A 21,435-nucleotide genomic window follows, 5' to 3' on the forward strand; every position below is an offset into this window, starting at 1 on the left:
TCTGACACAGTTCTCGACTCCACAACCTCCACCAGGAGGCCATTCCACGCCTCCACCACATTTTAGTGAAATAATACTTTCTTAGATTACTCCTAAGCCTATTCCTTCTTAACTTCATCGTACGCCCCCTCGTTCCAGAGTTTTCCTTCAGTTTAAAAAGGCTCACTTTCTGTACATTAATGCGCTTGAGAAATTTAAACATCTCTATCATATCTCCTCTCTCCCTCCTCTCTTCCAGCATATACATGTTAAGGTTCATAAGCCTGTTCCTATATTTTTTGTGTTCAAGACCGCTTACTAATTTTGTAGTTGCAATTGGTACTTAACAACCAATTAGCAGCACTAATTGGCTTTAATCAGAATTTATGTACACAAATTTCTAGGGTTGCGGGCATTCAAAAAACTATGTGCCCTATTATGGAATACACCCGATCTGCACCTAACTTAGATGCAGGTATTTAGGCCTGGTTTTAGGTGGCCTAAATGGGTGCGCCTAAATTCTAGTCGCAAGAAGAGCACATGAGCATATTCTATAAACTATGCATAACTTTAGGCATAGTTTATAGAATCACTCTAACCATGTGGTTTTTCGGTGCCGATTTTTAAGACGCCATTTATAGAATTTGGCCCATATATACACAGTAAACAAATATACATATGTACATATACATTTATTGTATGTGAGTTATCACATGACCTGAATATTTATATATGCTTTTTAACAAGTTTGCGTGGATTTAGCACTATCACATGTAGCCTTTACCATGAGTGAAAAAAAAACTGAATATGAAAATAACTTAAAAATGATCTGTCAAATCATGTGATAACCTGCGTTACACATTTGTTAGTTTATCACATTTATAGACTCTTTTCACCTGAAAAAAGAATGAAAATGTGATCTCCAGTTCTGATCCAACAAGACAATGACCACTCACTTTAAACAGGTGGCATATATTCAAATTATGGGGACCAAGTGAAGCTTTGAAAGGGCTCCTAAAGCAGGGAGGGTCCACATTGACAGATCTGAGAGGGCTTCATGTTGGTCCACCCATCATGGGCACAATATATACCACAGTTTTCAAGAGTACTGACTAACAAGCTTTACTACCTTCTGCCTGTTTCCCCTTGCTACCTAGATCCTCTGCAAAAAGAATGCAACATAACATTTTTTGATTTTTTTCTTGTTCTATAATTTGCTGATTTCTAAAAATGATGACTTCTGGGTCATTAAGGCCTGTTCATTAATTTCTTGTCAAGCTATAGGTCTTAATTGAACTCATCTAGCAAAAATATGCCAGTCAGCGAATATCAATTAGCTGTGTCAACTAAATTCACCTATTGCAGCTGATATGTTGAATTAGGATTAGATACTCAGTAATACATTTGTGATGTAGTCATGTATTGCAAGATGTTTTGTAATGCAACCAATCCAAAATATTCATTTTGGCTTATGACAAAGCCACCCAATATGATACCATTAGTTTGGAGAGCCAGCCTCCTTTGGGGGGGAAAAAACTTACAAAACAATTGAGAAAATTTTTTATAACCTGTCAGATATGTCATCCAGTTCTGAGGTTCACTGACACACACTCAGGATGTTAGGAGGTAATAATGAAGGACTTCACTGATGTTTGATGACATTGGAAAGCATTCTAAACTAATATGGTGAACGCTTATGGAATGGTAGATTAAAAGTTAAGACTGTATCTTTTATAAGCAAAAAAAGATATTGTTCTTCACTGCATTCTGTATTATAATCCTCTAGATTCAAGTCTGAAAGGCAGAAGACCTCTTTCATTGAGTTACTGTAAATATATTTCTGGAATATGTAGTCCTTCAAGAACACAACTTTTCCAGATTTGTACACTGAATGAATAAATTGCTGCTCAATTAAATTTTCATCCATTTCTAAGTTTCTTCATAAGCCTGAAGACTAAAGGTATGAGTGAGATCTCATGACCTATAAAGTGTGATCAATTCCTTTTTTCCTATGATGCCAACATTAACATGATATGCATCTCTACGGAGTCTTGTCTTGTTGAAAAATGCAGATGCTTTCCAATGTTGTCTTCTTTTGTTTCACTGAGACAGTGTTTTATTTTTAAAAACCATTTATAGTGGAGTCCTGAGTGACCTTAGGTAGAATATCTGATCAAACTGAAGAAAACTCAGCTTGAATGTGTGAACATCTTTGAGCTTTGGGACTGCATTTAGTCAACATAGAGATCTGGGTGCTGAAGTTGGTTCCATTGCTTCCCGAAGAAGGATGGTGGTACTTTGTATCCGATCCTAAGAACCTCTCCAAGTGCCATCGCCTCCACTTGCGCTTTAGTTCAGCCTGGACCTGGTAAACAATGAAAAGAAAGGAGAATATAAAACCATTTCATGATGTCCTTACGAGAGTGCAAATCTATAGCGCTAGAACAGGTGTTCTCAACCTTGTCCTCAAGATACACCCATCCAGTCAGATTTTCAGGATACTCACAATGAATATGCATAAGATACATTTGTATGTACTATCTCCATTTTATACAAATGAATCTCATGCGTATTCATTGTGGGAATCCTAAAAACATGACTGGCTGGGTGTATCGCAAAGACTGGGTTGAGAACCACTGCTCTAGAGGTAAATGCTTCTAGTTAGCTTTTAAAGCAGTAATTCAACACTGATAAACCAAATATATTTGTTTTACAATTAAAGCAGTGGTTCTCAATCCTTCTTCAGTTAGGGACATAGCTGACAGACAATGTTCACATGGGTAACACACTGGACCCTACAATTTGCAGCTGAACAAAGAAAAAAACCTATATATCATATCATTATTGCTAACAATCATGCAATGGAAATACAGATGCCAGGGTCTGTATGATGCTGGGGTGAAATAGAGGAATGGGCCAAAGGCCAGCAACATTTCCATTTAAGGCTGGTGATAGAAGTAGGGACTAGTTATGGAGATGTCAATTAACTGACTTCCTGGTTCTCAACTTTTCCCAACCTGCTGCACGTGTGGCTTTTAAAGAAAGCACAAGTGTGCTGTCTGTCAAACTGTTGGTGACACATGAGTGTATCCTGACACACTAGTTGAAAACTACTGATTTAAAGGCGTATATACTAACTCATATTATGATTATTGGGTCGATATTCAGCCGGTGGCAGCCAGCAATTTTTTAAAATGCTGACAGTCACTGGCGCTAAATTAGCACAGATATTCAGTGCTAAGCCATGTATGGGCACTAGCACTGCATAACTGGTGCTAATTTTGTGTTTCCTGGTCGCTGGAGCTTATGCAGGTCCCAGCAGCTGGGGCCTGCATAAGACAGTTATGCAGTCCCCGGCTGAATATCGACCAGGACCCGCATAGGTTACAATTTACTCCCAGGCTCTGTGTTCCCCTTTCTGATTACTCCCCCTGGCACCATAGGCCCTTTTCGATCTGCCTTCCTCATGACATGACCCCCCCAAAACAACAATCCCCTTCAACTCCCCCCTCCCCAGCCCGCCAAAACCATAGGCTCTCCCCAGGTCTAACTGCATCTCTAGTGGTCCAGTAGGAGCATTGAGGACAGGAGCAAAGCTGACTTGCTCCTGCACCTAGTGCCAGTTTCCACAAAATGGCTGCTGTGACCTTTTGCAGCAGCCTTAACATACTGATGCTATGTGAATGCTGGCACTGAATATTGGCTTGCACCTGCATAGCTTATAATTCCTTCCTAGGCCCTCCAATCCTCCTTCCAATTCCCCCCAACTCCTCTGTCCCACCATTACCATAGGCCCTCTCCAGGCCCACCTGTATCACTGGTGGCAAGACTGAAGCTCAGTTGCTCCTGCCCCTACCAGTGGCTTCCACAAAATGGCTGCCGTGACCTCTCACGTCAGCCTCGCGGTAGTTCAGCAGTACCATGAGACTGCTGCATGAGGTTGTGGCAGCCATTTGTGGAAACCACTGCTGCAGCAGGAACAAGTGTGCTTTGCTCCTGACCCCACTGGACCACCAGGGATACAGATAAGCCTGGGGAGGGCTTATGGTGATGGTGGGCTGGGGGAGGGTTGTTTTTTGGGAGGAAGGGGATCAGAAGAGGCCTGAGGTTTTGGAGAGGTTCAGAGGGCCTGGAAGGAAATTGTAAGTTATGTGAGTGCCGACCAATATTCAGTGTCGGCATCCACATATCTAAGCGGATGAATTTAGAACAGCTTTTGAGCTGTCCTAATTTTGGATGCTTAGCTATGCGGGTCCCAGCACTGAATATTGCCAGCACCTGCATAACTGCTGGCTTCTCCCCAACACTGCCTTCTGTATCACCCCAGACCTGCTCAATTTGGGGGGGGGGGGGGGGGGGCTGGTCAAAGCCAATATTTAGCAACACTACCTGATTATGTGCTGCTGAATATTGGTGGTTGGGATGCTCCAGAACTGCTTAAATTGCTTTGAATATCAGCCTGGGTAGCTTTAACACTTATTTATTTATTTTAAAAATTATACTCCGCATCATCTAAGAATCCTTGGCAGCTCACAATCAGTACATACATAATTCAATGTAACAGGAACACATTGAACAAACATACATAAGCTTAAGCAAACAACTGCATATCCCTTTCATTTAATCCTTACTTCATAGTCAACTATGCATAACTTCTCAGAGGGTTGTCTTTCCTACATTATTTTAAGTCAATAAATGCATCAATACCTATCACGAAATTCTTTTCCAGTTGCTACTAACCACAACCATAACACTGCAGAAATAAGAATGTCTTCAGTTCTTTTTTTTTTAGATCAAAGTTATTATTATTATTATTTTCTTATTATCTTTGAGTTCTAATGCTGGTTGTACATTGCTGTTTAATGGCGGATGTACTAAAGTAATGAGATGCATAGTGCAGCAGTGTTAACACGGTTACATTAAGGAGAGCTTGACCACATTAATGTTGACATGTTTTGCAGCTCAGTTTACCCTGCTTTAACTATTTCAAAGAGAAAGGGCTACTTGGCACTGTGGACATCTTCCCCCTGGTACAAGATATGCCTCTGAACTCTGTGTCCAAATCCCTCCCCACTGATGATCAAAGGTGGGCATCTGGACACTCACCCTCTATCCCCACCAACTTGAAATAGTAAATGGATTTACAGGGCTGAGCCGTCTGCCTGCTCCTCTGAAAGAACATTTTGTACCTGAACACCCCATCAAACTATCCTGAAATACTACAGTATAAGAACCTTCTGGGACAATTTCTAATCAACCCCAGACCTCACTAGTATCAGAGCACCATTTTGAATTAGTTGCTGCTGCCAAGAGAAGGGAAACTGGTTCCCTCCTGCAAGTGAAAATTTATCCAGGACAGCTGAATGGATTTTCAGTGTTAGCTTAAGGCAAGTTAATGTAATGTCCTGCTGATTCAGTTTTGTATTGGTGACTTTACCAGATACCATTAATGTAGTCAAATCGGCCGCTTACCTCAAGTCACCAAACAGTTATGTACATTAAACTAACCACGATCTTTTAGTTCAAAAACAAAAGAAGGAAGGAAACTAAAAGGATAATGAGTCAGGAACCAGACAGATGTTACAACAATAAATGGCGTTTATTATTAACAAGTCTGGGAATTTTTAATTAAACAAATTGTTAATTGCTTTGAACAACTTCACTTTCACTGTTTCCCATATATAACACTTTTCCTTTTTCAGATGCAACCAGATATTCCCATCAGAAATTGGGCAACAAACTAGAATATTAGATAAGTATTACTATTCAATTAATTTCATTTTACTGTTAACTTTCTCTACGAAAATGTTACCCCCCCTAAGAAATTACTCTGTGTCCAATTTTTGTCTTTCAGACCCTTACAGATTAGGTGACCATCCAGCTTATAATCGAACGAGAATAACGCCCAAGTTCCGACCTAAATCGGGAGATGGGCGTTTATCTCACAAAAACGAATAACGCGGTATAATCAAAAGCCGAATTTGGGTCGCTTTCAACTGCACTCCGTCGCGGATGCGGACAAAGTGGACGGGGGCGTGTCGAAGGCGTGTCGAAGGCGGAACTGGGGCGTGGTTATCGGGCGAACAGAGATGGGCGCCCTTCGCCGATAATGGAACAGTTTTGAGCTAGAATTTAGGACACTTTTCCTGGACCCTGTTTTTTTACGAATAAGGCCCCCAAAAGTGCCCTAAATTACCAGATGACCCCCAGAGGGAGTCGGGGATGACCTCCCCTGACTCCCACAGTGGTCACTAACCCCCTCCCACCACAACAAATGATGTTTCACAACTTTTACTTTCACCCTCAAATGTCATACCCTCCTCCCAAGCAGCAGTATGCAGGTCCCTGGAGCAGTTGTTAGGGGGTGCAGTGGACGTCAGGCAGGTGGACCCAGGCCCATCCCCCCCCCTACCTGTTACAATTGTGCTGCTTAATGCTATTAGTCGTCCAACCCCCCCAAACCCACTGTACCCACATGTAGGTGCCCCCCTTCACCTCTTAGGGCTATAGTAATGATGTAGACTTGTGGGCAGTGGGTTTTGAGGGGGATTTGGGGGGCTCAACACCCAAGGGAAGGGTGCTATGCACCTGGGAGCTCTTTTACCTTTTATTTGGTTTTTGTAAAAGTTCCCCCTAGGGTGCCCGGTTGGTGTCCTGCCATGTGAGGGGGACCAGTGCACTATGAATCCTGGCCCCTCCCACGAACAAATGCCTTGGATTTATTCGTTTTTGAGCTGGGCGATTTCATTTTCCATTATCGCTGAAAAGCAAAAACGCCCAGCTCACACCTTGACGAATAAAACATGGGCGTCTTTTTCTTTTAAAAAATACGATCCGCCCCGCCCCTTCACGGACCCGTTCTCGGAGATAAACGCCCATGGAGATAGGCGTTTCTGTTCCATTATGCCCCTCCATGTCACTACTATGTGTGTTAGTGTCCTTTCTGTCTTTTCCAGGGGTACATGTACACTTATCTGTAGAAACCCTAGTTTTTCTTGAGTCTTCTCTCTTCTTGCTTAGATGGTGGGGCCCTTTGCTTCACACCTGCTCCAGTGTAGACTCTGGAACCATGTCCTATTACTCTAACCTTAAACAACTAAAAAGAGAGTCTATCTTCTTGACTTGTTTCAGGTTACTCTTTCTGGGCCCTGTTTACTAAGCCATGCTACAGGCGTGCTAGCATTTTTAGCATGCGCTAAAAATTACCGCATGCTAATGCTAGAGACACCCATAGGAATATATAGGTGTCTCTAGCATTAGTGCGCGTTTATTTTTAACGCGTGCTAAAAACGTTAGCACACCTTAGTAAACAGGCCGTCAGTGAGGAAAGGGTTTACTTGGGCCAGCTAACCATTAAAAAAACCCAAACCAAAACAATAATTGAGTTCCTTAACTTTGACACCTAGCTTGTCACTTTCATCCATAGACTAAGAAGGGCATAAGCAATTTTCCAGATCACTTTCTCAGTCACACATCGAACTTTCCATATACACTTGGGCCTTGTTATTAGGGAGGCACCTATGCTTGTGAGCCCTAGGCATTGCACTCAGGCTCTATAGACTCAATTTCACAGCAGTTCTACTAGGCGAAATGACTTTTAAAATAAATCCCTCTTTCCTTGGACTTCACTCCAACTTTCAAATAGAGCTTCTGTCGTTTTCCACACTTTTACTCGTATAGCATATAGCACCCCAGACACTCTCACTGTCGTAATACCTGGTTAGTAAGCCAGCATGTAGGCTCACCTTAAAAATAACTTCTGGAAAAAAACATAAATTCCTTTTTTTTCTCTGACTTCGCTCTCACTTTAAAAACAGAGCTCCTGTCACTGTCCCTATCGCTCTCACACTCTCTCACACAACCCTTCCCAAAGTGTCAGAATATAAAATGATTTTTCTCATAAGAAAATCACTTCTGGAATGAAAATCCAATCTCTCTTAACCCCCAGGGTCAGAAATATTAAATTTGGAATCAGCTAACAACTGTTTAGCCCAAAAACCTACTCTCAGCCACAGAGCTCTCACATATGCAATCAAAGTCTCTGAGAACTTCAGCCCCTCTGATCACAGCCAGCACAGCTGTTGCTAGGGGAGACAGTGACTCAAAGTACATAAGTTCATAAGCAATGCCACACTGGGAAAAGACCAAGGGTCCATTGAGCCCAGCATCCTGTCCACGACAGCGGCCAATCCAGGCCAAGGGCACCTGGCGAGCTTCCCAGCGACCACTGGTAGGTAATCAAACGACGGCACACAAAACTTTCAAAGGCAAAGAACCTAATTGAAAAGTTCACAGTCTCCATTTTGATCCCATAGAGAATGGGAAAAATGCAATTTTCAATGACTATGAAGCAGAAATTGAGTTGCAAAAGAGGGAAAAGTCTCAACTGCTATGGCTATATTTGCACATGAATATTCATTATATAGCACATAGAAAAAGTCATCATAGACTTGAAAAACCCTCTGGTATATAATCAAAAAATATTTTTTTAAATTTTTTATATATCACTATATGTGTGAGTCTAATTCGACTTGAAAATCTGTGATCAAATCAAATTTATCAAAGAAATAACTGTGTCAAAAATATGTCCAAACAACATCACTTATCTTATCCAGAATCATGAAACAACGTCGTTCTAATGAGGCGGTGGATCCAAAAAAAATGTTTTATGAATGCATTGGTTCCTACGGTCCCGTTTCGTAAATCTTCGTCAGGGAACCCGCTATTTAGTTGAACCCCGCACCATGATCGCTGTCGATGAATCAGAAAGGAAAAAGATATGAGAACAAATCCATTACAACAAGTAGTGAGTTCAAAGTTATCATAATCCCTTAAGAGCAACATCATGTCGTTTTACCTCTATTTGCAATACAATTCACACAAAACTTATGTCTTCTGGAAAGAATTGTTGGCGTCCTCACCTGACTTCAATGTGAACTTAAAGAAAACTTTACCCAATCAATGACTGGAGCGTCAAATGACGCACAAATATCATGGTCCTATCATTGACTGCCATATCGGTAATGAATTTACCGGTGTGAATTGTATTGCAAATAGAGGTAAAACGACATGATGTTGCTCTTAAGGGATTATGATAACTTTGAACTCACTACTTGTTGTAATGGATTTGTTCTCATATCTTTTTCCTTTCTGATTCATCGACAGCGATCATGGTGCGGGGTTCAACTAAATAGCGGGTTCCCTGACGAAGATTTACGAAACGGGACCGTAGGAACCAATGCATTCATAAAACATTTTTTTTGGATCCACCGCCTCATTAGAACGACGTTGTTTCATGATTCTGGATAAGATAAGTGATGTTGTTTGGACATATTTTTGACACAGTTATTTCTTTGATAAATTTGATTTGATCACAGATTTTCAAGTCGAATTAGACTCACACATATAGTGATATATAAAAAATTTAAAAAAATATTTTTTGATTATATACCAGAGGGTTTTTCAAGTCTATGATGACTTTTTCTATGTGCTATATAATGAATATTCATGTGCAAATATAGCCATAGCAGTTGAGACTTTTCCCTCTTTTGCAACTCAATTTCTGCTTCATAGTCATTGAGATCATCTAGTTTAGTCAGCAGAAAATCTGTCAGGCATTCTGAAAAATGCAATTTTACCATAATGAACACAAATATTTCAACAAAATTTACTCAAAAGTTCCTGTTACCGTTAATCCATCAAATCCCACATTTTTCTCATAAACGTTGCTCCTCATTTACAGATATCAACACATTTTTTCAAAAATTACCACTAAAACCCCTCAAGAACCGGGTGTGTCCACTCTAATAACATTCAGTAACATGCCATGCACACCCTCAAATTATGTCTACCAAAAAAAAAAAAAAAATCTAAAACTCAGAAATGTCCCAAACCAAAACTGTCTCGCTTTCCCTACAAAATGACTTTTGGCAAAACATTTTAAGTACTAATCCATCTCAGGAGGTTCTCCGAACCCATACCTACCATCACATTTTACTAAAAATTAACCCCTTAGCTCCCAGCTCAACGTGAGAAAAATTGCAATTTTAAACAAAACTTGGACCACCAGTCCACTTACCTTGACCCTCATATGCTCCACACTCAACCTCCACCCACAGAATGGGTCCCAGCAATTCCCCAGTGACTGTAGGAAAAAGACAGTGAAAGCTACGGAACTGAAGCTGATAGGCCTAAAAATTGAGGCCCTGACTTCAGTTTGGGCCTAGTTGTGTCTCTGGAGCATCACTGCACATGCGTGAAAAGTTGCACATGCTCCAGAAACCTAACTAGGCTGAGACTGGCCATGTTCCTAAGTGCTCATGGCCCAGGGAAACTAATTTCCTGACCTGGCAGTGTCGTGGACAGTGGTGTCAGGCACCTTGAATAGTGGATGAAGCGATGGTGCAGGGAGGAGGGTTTTAGATATTTTAGGAACTGAGCAACTTTCTGGGAAATGGGGACCCTTTTTCGGAAAAATGGGCTCCACCTTAACCAGGGTGGAACCAGGCTGCTGGCATCAACATTTAAAAAGGAGATAGAGCAGCTTTTAAACTACAAACTGGGGGAAGGCTGACAGTTGCTCAAAAATGCATAGTTCAGAACAATGTATTTTTAAAAGATACCACCAAAACAGGGAAGATAGGGCATCCCGATAGCAAGGTTGCAATAGAAACCAAAGTAGACCAGGTGTCTTTAAATAAAGAGGTCAGGTTTTTAAAATTGTAAATTATCACTGTCAACTGCTTAGCAAGTTGTAAATAGGAACAACAAACACTGTTTGAAATGTCTGCATGCAAATGGCAGAAGCCTAAGAAATAAGATGGGGGAGTTAGAATATATTGCACTAAACAGAAAGATAGAGATATCTATCTGAGACCTGGTGAAAGGAAGATAACCAATGAGACACTGTCATACCAGGGTGGATTATTGAATTGGTGGAGGGGGTAGCATTGTACATTACGGAGGGCCTTGAATCAAATAGACTAAAAATTCTGCAGGATACGAAAGGGAAGCTAACAAACTGGGGAACACAATAATAATGGGTGATTTCAATTACTCCGATATTGACTGGGTAAACGTAACATCAGGGCATGCTAGTGAGGTAAAATTCCTTGATGAAATCAGGGACTGCTTTATGGAGCAGCTGATTCAGGAACCAACAAGAGGAGGAACAATTCTAGACCTAGACCTTAGTGGAGTGCATGATCTGGAGCAGGAGGTAATGGTGCTGGGGCCATTTGATAATAGCGATCATAACATGATCAAATTTGATATAATCTCTGGAGTAAGTACACACAGGAAATCCAATATGTTAGCATTTAACTTTCAAAAAGGAGACTATGATAAAATGAGAATGGTAAAAAAAACCCCAAGGTGCTCCCAGGAAATGGCAGGAGCATATCTGGCCAAAGCTCTCATCTCAGGAAAGGCCCCACTCACAGATGTCCTACAGCCAGAGCCCAGCCAGTGTCCCTCTGGATAGTTGGGGGAAGGTGCCTAGCTGAACTGAACAATTGCAAACTTCATGTTTGTAGGTACAGTAACCTGGACATGTGAAGGCAAAGCAGTGCAGAGAAACAGCATTATGGGTCACAGGATAGGGCTGACTGCCCATCTACATCACCATTGCACTCTGTAGCCATTTGTCCCCTGAGGGTTCACAATCCTATAGCAGAGATCTGGTCTGTGGGATAGTTGGGGTTAATGGGGCTGGATGTTATGCGACATAAGCATTTGGGGAAACCAGCATGCTGGGCCCAGTCCAACTCTATGCTAGATCCTGGAACAAAGTTCCCATCACAAAAAGAGGAAAGGTAGACCTTTGCACTGCCGCTCCCATGAAGGGGCAGCAGCTACTGGTGTCTTCCATATTTGGCGTATCTGAAGTACATAAGTATTGCCATTCTGGGACAGACTGAAACTTATGACAAGGAAGCTTATTGCTTCATTTCACAGATGTAAAAACAACTAAGTACAAAAAGATTTTTTTCTCAAATAATAGCATATCAAGCAGCTTTAACTTGGAATGTACTGCCTTGGAAATTAGATTGCTAGATAATTATGGGGCCGTTTTACTAAGTCGAGTAAGCTTCTACGTGCGCCCAATGCACGCCAAAATGGAGTTACCACACGGCTACCGCATGGCTCTTGCTGTAATTTCATTTTTGCCACACGGCCGACATGCGCAGCCGAAAAATAATTTTATTTTCTGCCACACCAAGTGTTATATGGCGCACGAAGGTCATTACAGTCCGGTTACCACATGAGACTTTACCACTAGGTCAATGGCTGGCGGTAAGGTCTAGGACCTAAAATGGACGCGCGGCAATTTTTATTTTGCCGCACATCCATTTTTGGCAAAAAGTTTAAAAAGGCCTTTTTTACTGGTGCTCTGAAAAATGATTCTGTACGCACCCAAAACCCATACCTACACTACTGCAGGTCATTTTTCAGCGCACCTTAGTAAAAGGACCCCTATATGTCTTTTCAGAAGAAGTTGAAAACTTATCTGGTTTATTTATTGATTGGGATTTAATAACCACCTTTATGAAGAGATTCACCCAAGGCAGTGGATTATGTTTTTCACATTACTTTGTTTATCCTAGGAATCTCTAGTTTTCACTTTTCTAATCCACATAAGACTAATCTAGTAGCTTGTGGAATATACATTTTATTTGTATTTGTATTGTAACGTAACATAGTAAGTGACGGCAGAAAAAGACCTGTACGGTCCGTCCAGTCTGCCCAACAAGATAAACTCATATGTGCTACTTTATGTATACCTGACTTTAATTTGTATCTGCCATTTTCAGGGTACAGACCGTAGAAGTCTGCCCAGCACTAGCCCCTCCTCCCAACCACTAGCCCTGCCTCCCAGCCCCTGCCTAAAACCACCAGTTTTACACTGACAACTCTCTAATTTTTGATATATCACCATAGGGACCCCCCTACCACCACATTAATGATAAGATGATGGGTCCCAGGGCTGGGGGTAGGGGGTGAATTGTCTCCAAGGCTCTTATCCTTTACAACTCTTCTTAAGCCTAGGTACTTTAATGTTCCCTGCATTGGACCGGGGGGGGGGGGGGGGGGGGGGAGGTGCTGTTTATACATAAGTCCAGTCCATACACAGATATGTAAAATAAATTCCAATTTAATAGTAGCCCAACTGGGTCAAACATGAGAAACATACTTCTAACCTGATGAATACTACAAAAATTATCACTTGAGGTAGTTATAGGTTCTTCACTAGATACAGAATAATATCTATAAAAGCATTACTCTCCTCTTCCAGCTTGCATGAAGACAGCTTTTCATTGCTCCACTCAACTCACTCCTTTTTTATGCACTTCAGGCAGCTTCCCAGAACCCTTGCTGAGCTCACAGATAATGGATCCTCTTCTCCTTAGGTCAGTGGTTCCCAAACTTGATCCCGGAGGCACCCCAGCCAGTCAGGCCTCCGGGACATCCACAACGAACATTCATGAGGGAGACTTGCATGCAGTGGAGGCAGTGCATGCAAATCTTTCTCATGAACACTCACCGTGGTCATCCCAAACACCTGACTGGCTGGGGTGCCTCTGGGATTGTATTGTATGACAAGATGTAATCTGTACTGCACAATTAAATCACAAACTATCTTCAATGCCCAGGGGAAAGTGAAAATATATTCTCATACAGAAAAGCAAACATAGCTGCTAGCTACCAATCTGTCAGGTCTTTCTATTGAATACAATCAGACCAATAGTCACACTTCTTACTCTGAGATAAATACATTCTCACATCTGTCAGAAGAAATTCTCTTGTGACTCACTGTAATTTCCCATTCAGTACTTACAGTCTTCACATTGTTGCATATGTAGTATTACATCTAAGGCTTGTTATACTGAACTACAAAACTGGAACTTTTAGTATGCTTATTGACGCATAAAACCACAGAGGATCTGGGGGGGGGGGGGGGGATATGGACCTTATTGATTTTATTGTGTAATATGTTTATTATTTATTGAATTTAATGTTTACTTTCAGTGAACTGCCTTATTTATACCTCATTCTTACAAATTTTTCATCATGGTGTGTAGGCTTAGACATCTCTGACATAATTCTATTATGTGGGTGCCTACATTTAGGTGCTAAATACATGGGTAAATCATTAAAATACCAGGACATATAAGTGTATATGCCATTATGCAGCCTAAGCACTATTCTGTAACTACATACATATCTCTGATAGTGCACTGTTTACAGGTGGGTGTTTACATGGATGGAATCCGAGTGGAGTGTAGGCAGGGTGCACAGTTACACATGGAACTTATAGAATACTGTAAAGGCAGTGTTTCCCCAAGTCCAGTCCTGGAATACCCCTTGCCAGTCAGGTTTTCAGGATATATACAATGAATATGCATGAACATGATTTGCACACACTGCCTCCATTATGTGCAAATCTCTTTCCTTTATAGAATGCGCACCATTCATGTGCTCTCTGGGCGCCTATACCATTTATAGGCACACAGTTATATAATTACCCCTTCTGTCTACCCACTGCTACCAACAGCCAAACCAAAGTAGAATCCCCCCAAAATGATCATATAGATAAAAATACTACATGGTATTCAGCTATGACTCAACTGTGACATGTAGTATTTGCAAACCAGGTAATATAACAGCTGTTAGTGTATTAGCATGTATTATTGTAAATTAATATGTGTTATTTAATAAAGAGATCCTAATGACAATAGTGGGTGTTGCATTAAATAATTCACATTAGTTCATGAATGCAGATTAGTAAAATTTAGCTCTAAGGCTCCCCAAGTTGGAGTATTTTCTAAGATTATCTATATTCAGACCCCAGTCCTTCAGAAATGTAGAGGTCAATATTCAGCCAGCGGCAGTGAGCATTTTACTGACCAAAGCCGGCGTTATTCCTGGATATTTAGTGCCAGGCTAAGTCTGGCATTGAATAAACGATTTATGCAAAGTTGGCTAATACATAGCCAGTTAAGTTGATATACAGCACTTAACTGGCCATGGGTTGCCACATAAAGATAGAACTGTGTTTGTTTTATGCGGTTCCATTTAAGTGGTTACCCTGGCCGGTTAAGTGCTGAATATTGTTACTCAACCGGCCAAGTGACAACTCCGCCCCTGGAATGTCCCCAAAATAGCCAGTTTTCACTTAGGTGCTAATCGCAAATTTTCAATAGCGTTTAGCCCCAGCCAAGCAATTGAACTGGTCAGCAACTGTTTCTGGCCAGTTATATCGTTTTGAATATTGACCAGGTAAACTATATAGCATGCTTGTCTTTTCAAGTTTGTTCTTGATTTAAAAACATGATATAGTAACTGCAAGGAGCTCACCTCTCCATTAAGGAAACAGTAGAGGACCGCTACTACAAAACCCTGCAAAGAATAAAAGAGACATTAGAACATTCCAAAATTGAGGACCACATTCAACCTTATCAAAGCATCTAGTAAAATGATAGATTCTCAGTTGACAAATTTATTTTTAGATTTTGCTCACACCTTTTTCAGTAGTAGCTCAAGGTGTGTTACATTCAGGTATACTGGTTATTTCTCATTCTATACCCTCTCATTCCAGATCTTCCTTTCAATTGAAAGAGACACACCTCCTGTTCATTTATGACACCTAAGTATTTAAATATCTCTATCATATCTCCCCTGTCCTCATTATTACCTCCTTTTTCCTACTGGCCATTTCTCTCCCTGTGCACCCAATTCTGTTTCAGGTGTGGGGGAAGAAGCCATATAGCCAGGCACTGCCAGGATTTAGATGTGAATATAGTAACTACCAATTGTTAAATGTTGTGGATGTTTTCCATCCCAAGACCAGGAACTGTGTTTTAAACATTGAGTTGGAAGGACATCCATTTCAGGTACTAGTATACTTCGGCAGTGTTAAGACTCTTGCTCGGAGAGAAATACTCACCACACTGCAGTTGAATTACAAGTGGAAGGTAATCTTGGCATGCGTACATGATGACCAGAGGAAGTATCCTATAGCTCAAGTATCCTTTAAAACACCAGTGGGACAAGCTCAGCTGGAAGTAGTTGTCTTGCCTTTGCTACCTTACCCAGTAGATCTGGGCCGGTATTTCCCAAATTTCAGTGCTATCTGGGCCCAGCTGGTCGCCAGCCCAAAGAAGGAGGAATCATTCCTCTGAGATCTTCCAGCTGGAGGACCCTGATTTGTATAATGAAAATCCGAAACTACCTAAACCCTGCCATCAATGGTGGCTAGAGAAACTGCACTGCTTTCTGAATTTAGGAGCTGCAACAGATGGAGAACCAGCGCCTGGGGACGACAGCAGCCCAGACATCTCAGACCTTTTACATAGACTACCCAAATGGAGTAGTGGTACTTCAGGGAATTTTAAAAGGGCACAGTCAGAAGATGAGTTTCTTAGAGCAGCATGAGCTAGGGTTGTTATGGAAGATGGGAATCCCATGGGCAACCAGGACCCCTCTAAAATAGCACTCCTGTATTTCATAATAAAATCTGACTTGTTGTACATTGTGGCCAAGGGAACCCTGGAAGGGGAAGAGGTAGAGCAACTCTTAGTTCCTACTATAGGCAGGTCATGTAATTAGTCCATAGTCACCTTTTAGGAGGTCACTTGGGGGAAGAGAAGACCTGGGAATGGCTTTTGCCTTGGTTTTTCTAGCCAGGTGTATTCAAGCAAATTGAGCTCTTTTGTCAGTTCTGCCCAACCTGCCAGCTGAGTAGTCCTGTGAGTATTCCACCTGCCCCTCTCGTGCCCATGCCCATTGTCAATATCTCATTCAAAAGAACATACCACCCGCAGCAACAAGTTTATCCTGGTTATTTTGGACTACATAACTTGCTGCCCAAAGGCCATTGGACTGTGTAAAATGAAAATAACCACAGTGGCCAGTGCTCTGTGGGAAGTCTTTTCCTGGATGTGGATTTCCACCAAAATACTGACTGACCAAGGTACTATAGTTTATTGTTTAGTTTACAGTTTATTAATATTTGCTAGACCGCTGTTACTGACGAACAGAGCAAAGTAGTGTACAGAATACAGTATATCAAGAAAGGGAAAGGAACTCCATTAACTGACAGAAAAGAAACGCAGACACACCAATGACAAAGAGGGGAGAGAGAAGGAAAGATTAAGGAGAACAAGGGGAAACGTTAGGAAACATGGCAACTTAATTAGTATGGACCCCCATAAGCCTTCTTGAATAGTCAGGTTTTTAATTCTACCTTAAAACTCAAACTCAAGAATGCTGCGAACAGGGAGTGGTAGGCTATTCCAAATGGATGGTGCAAGAAAGAAGAAAGCGCTTTGCCTAGTCAACTCATAATGAGCAAATCTAGGTCCAGGGAGGACGAGGCGATGATCATTGAAAGAACGCAACATACGTCTGGTGTGTAGGGAATGGTGAGGCTAGCTAAATATTCTGGATAGCCAATTCAATGAGCCTTAAAAGTCAATACTTCTATTTTGTAAATGATCCTTTGCTCCATAGGCAACCAATGGTACTGTTTCAGTAATGGTGTAGTATGTTCACTGCAATGAGTGCAGCAAAGCAACCTAATAGCCACATTTTGAAGAGAGTGCAATTTCTTTAAAGAGGAGCACAGAAATCCTGCATAAATGGCATTGCAGTAGTCCAGGCAGGATGTAAAGAATGAAAGGAGTGATGGAGCCTGTCTAGGTGAAAAAGGTGACGAACACTGCATAATTTTATGCTGGTTGAGATACCTTTTATGTCCATGATCATGACCTTGCAGATGTCCATTTATCACCCCAGACAGATGGCCTGTTAGAATGCTTCAATAAGACTCTCAAGTAAATGTTGAAGAAGTTTGTGGCCTAGGACGGGAAGAACTGGGATTCTCTACTCCTATATGTGTTATTTGCTATCCGGGAGGTGCCCCAGAGTTCAACAGGTTTCTCTCCATTTGTGCTGTTATAAGCGAAGACCTAGGGGAATCCTGGATGTGGTTCAGGAAACTTGGGAAGAGGAACCCAGCCTGAGAAGGAACTTGGCCGAATATGTGCTCACCATGCAGGAGAGGCTGAAGAAAGATGGTGAGGTAGCCAAGCTCTGTTTGGAAGAGTCTCAGGCAGGTCAAGCCCGAGTCTATAATCAAAAAGCAGTACAGAGAACCTTCCAGCCGGGGGACAGAGTCTGAGTCCTCTTACCCTCCTCAGAGAGTAAACTATTATGCAAGTGGCAAGGTTCATATGAAGTTGTGGAAAAGACAGGATGTGTCAATTCAGAATGTGTCAATTATATGGTGGCCCAACTGGACAAGAGGGTCAAGGCAAAGATCTTTCACATTAATTTGTTAAAGAAGTGGGTCCTCATGACTGCAGTACTGGTCCAAAGGAACAATATTGGACCAGAGGTTCTGATAAAATCTGGCCCCTGCAAGTTTTGTTTGGTGACTAGCTTTCCCCCTCACAGAAGGCCAACCTAGAGCAGTTGGTATGCCAGAATCAAGACGTGTTTTCCAGCATGCTAGGCTGAACCCACTTTACAACTCATGATATTATCACTGAGCCAGGAATAGTAATCCAGCAACACCTCTATCGGATCCCAGAGGCCCACTAGCAAGTCGTGGCAAAAGAGATCACTGAGATACTGGAACTGGGTGTTATTGAGGAGCCGACCGGTAATTTGTCATCTCCCATTGTGCTGGTACCAAAACTGGATGGGGGTATCTGGTTTTGTATTGATTTCCATAAGGTGAATGCTGTCTCCAAACTAGAGGCCTATCCAACGCCGAGAGTGGATGAATATATCGAGATACTGGAGGGAGCCCAATTCATCTCAACCCTGGACTTGACCAAGGGATACTGGTAATACCATGTGTATCTCTCACTCCGGAAATGGCGATCGCCAGGATGGAATAATGCAAGCCACATTGAGCCTGCAAATAGGTGGGAAAATGTGGGATACAAATGCAATAAATAAATAAATAAATTAATTAATTAAATAAAATACTGTAAGGTACACCTCACACTGGCTGCTGAGAAGACTGCTTCTTCGATGCTCCAGGGTTTGTTCCAGTTCACAGTTTTGCCATTTGGCCTTCAAGGAGCACAGCTACCATCTAAAGCCTTGTGGACTGCATACTAACTGCATGGGGACTATGCAGCTGCCTACTTAGATGACATTCAGACTTATTTTCGAAAGAGGATGCCCATCTTTCAACACAAATCGCAAGATGGGCGTCCTTCTCACAGGGTTGCCCAAATCGGTATAATCGAAAGCCGATTTTGGGCGTCCCCAACTGCTTTCCTTCCTGGGGACAACCAAAGTTCACAGGGGCGTGTCGGAGGTGTAGTGAAGGCGGGACTTGGGCATGCCTAACACATGGGTATCCTCGACCCATAATGGAAAAAAAAGGGCGTCCCTGACGAACACTTGGACGACTTTACCTGGTCCTTTTTTTCTTACGAACAAGCCACAAAAAGGTGCCCAAACTGACCAGATGACCACTGGAGGGAATCGTGGATGACCTCCCCTTACTCCCACAGTGGTCACTAACCCCCTCCCACCCTCAAAAGCCCTCAAAAGAAATTTTTTAAATATTTTTTGCCAGCCTCAAATGTCATACCCAGTTCTATGACAGCAGTATGCAGGTCCCTGGAGCAGTTTTAGTGGGTGCAGTGCACTTCAGGCACGCGGACCTAGGCCCATTCCCCTCCCCCTACCTGTTACACTTGTGGTGGTAAATGTGAGCCCTTCAAAACCCACAAAAAACCCACTGTACCCACATGTAGGTGCCCCCCTTCACCCATAAGGGCTATGGTAGTGGTGTACAGTTGTGGGTAGTGGGTTTTGGGGGCTCAGCACACAAGGTAAGGGAGCTATGTACCTGGGAGCTTTTTCTGAAGTCCACTGCAGTGCCCCCCTAGGTTGCCCGGTTGGTGTCCTGGCATGTCTTCAACTGGGCACTATGAATGCTGGCTCCTCCCACGACCAAAGGGCTTGCATTTGGTCGTTTCTGAGATGGGCGCCCTTAGTTTCCATTATCGCCGAAAATCAGAAACTACCAAGTCTAAGGATGACCATCTCTAGGAACGACCATATTATCGAAACGAAAGATGGGCACTCATCTTGTTTCGATAATACGGGTTTCCCCACCCCTTTGCCAGGATGTCCTGCGAGGATGTCCTCAGGAAAACTTGGGCGCCCCTTTCGATTATGCCCCTCATTGTCATTTACAGTAAGGATTGGAAGGTTCATCTCATCCAAATAGAAAGAAGCACTACTGGATAGTCTATGGACCACTGAGCTAACAGTGAATACTAAAAAATACTTCTTGGGAGAACAAGAAGTCCAGTACCTGGGGTACTCGGTAAGGAAAGGGCAAGTGAGACCCCAGATCTGGAAGTTAGAGACATCTGTCAGTTTCCTATATGCGGATGTTTGTAGTCAGGCTAATAAGATGATACAACCAGGGAAAATCTGCTACAGTACAAAGAAAAAAAAGCCAACGACAGAATTCCCCTTGTAGTGACATAAACCCAGAGCTGGAGAAACTGAGGAAAATCATAAGAGACCTACAGCCACTACTTCAGGAAGATGAATTACTGAAAGAGATATTCCCATCTCCACCAGTGCTGGCCTTCTGACAGCCACCAAATTTAAAACACAAGCTGATCAGAAGTAAACTTCCAACACAGACGGAAAAAGAAAAGGGCACGTTCCCGTGTAACACAGCCAGCTGCAAACTATGCCAAAACATTTCACAAGACCCCACAGTCATTCACAAAGGAAAAATATTCAACATAAAGGACTATTTTACATGCTCATCTTCCAATGTGGTATATATCATTCAGTGTAAGAAATGTAACGAAGGATGCTATATTGGAGAAACAGGCCAGATGCTTAAGACAAGATTCAATCTACACAGACATCACATGAAAATAGCCGGTGCCAGTCAGGCCCCCACCCCCGTGGGCCAGCACTTTACTAGACCAGAACACTGTACCAGTGATTTCACAGTAAGAATACTGAAAGGTAATTTTAAAACAATACAGGAACGTAAGACCTTTGAAATAAGAATGATTGAATATTTTGACACCCAACAAACAGGACTTAATAAGGATCTGGGTTTTCTAACTCATTATAAAACATAAAGCTGTATTTCTCTGTTTATTACCCTCCTCTCACCTACTAACACCCATTCTGTTAGAATATCAATGAAATGCTTTGATGTCCCCATGCATACCCCCACCCTCCCACTCTGTCAGACAGTCAAAGTAATGCTTTGATGTTTCTCTCATATATACTATCTGCTACCTCATTTGCTTATTTCCGATCTGAGGAAGAAGGGCTACCTTCGAAAGCTAATCAAGAAATGTATTAAGTTATGTCCAATAAAAAAGGTATCATCTTATTTTCTTTTCCATGTTTTATTTTGTTTGATTTCTATTGATAACCTTTAAGAGTGGA

General features: G+C 42.0%; 1 protein-coding gene across 1 annotated transcript in view; it reads right to left on the reverse strand.

Moving 5' to 3' along the window:
• Positions 1-1,399: 1,399 nt before the first annotated feature.
• Positions 1,400-21,435, reverse strand: part of VIPR1 (vasoactive intestinal peptide receptor 1) — a 598,917-nt gene continuing 578,881 nt past the window's right edge. Inside the window, exons 12-13 of the mRNA XM_030197713.1 lie at positions 15,337-15,378; positions 1,400-2,344 (exon numbers count right to left, since the gene is read on the reverse strand). Of these exons, the coding sequence (XP_030053573.1) occupies positions 2,153-2,344; positions 15,337-15,378 (234 nt within the window). The 3' untranslated portion in view covers positions 1,400-2,152. The remainder of the gene's footprint in view (positions 2,345-15,336; positions 15,379-21,435) is intronic.

Source organism: Microcaecilia unicolor, chromosome 1, assembly GCF_901765095.1.
Source record: "Microcaecilia unicolor chromosome 1, aMicUni1.1, whole genome shotgun sequence".
Lineage (NCBI taxonomy): Eukaryota > Metazoa > Chordata > Amphibia > Gymnophiona > Siphonopidae > Microcaecilia > Microcaecilia unicolor.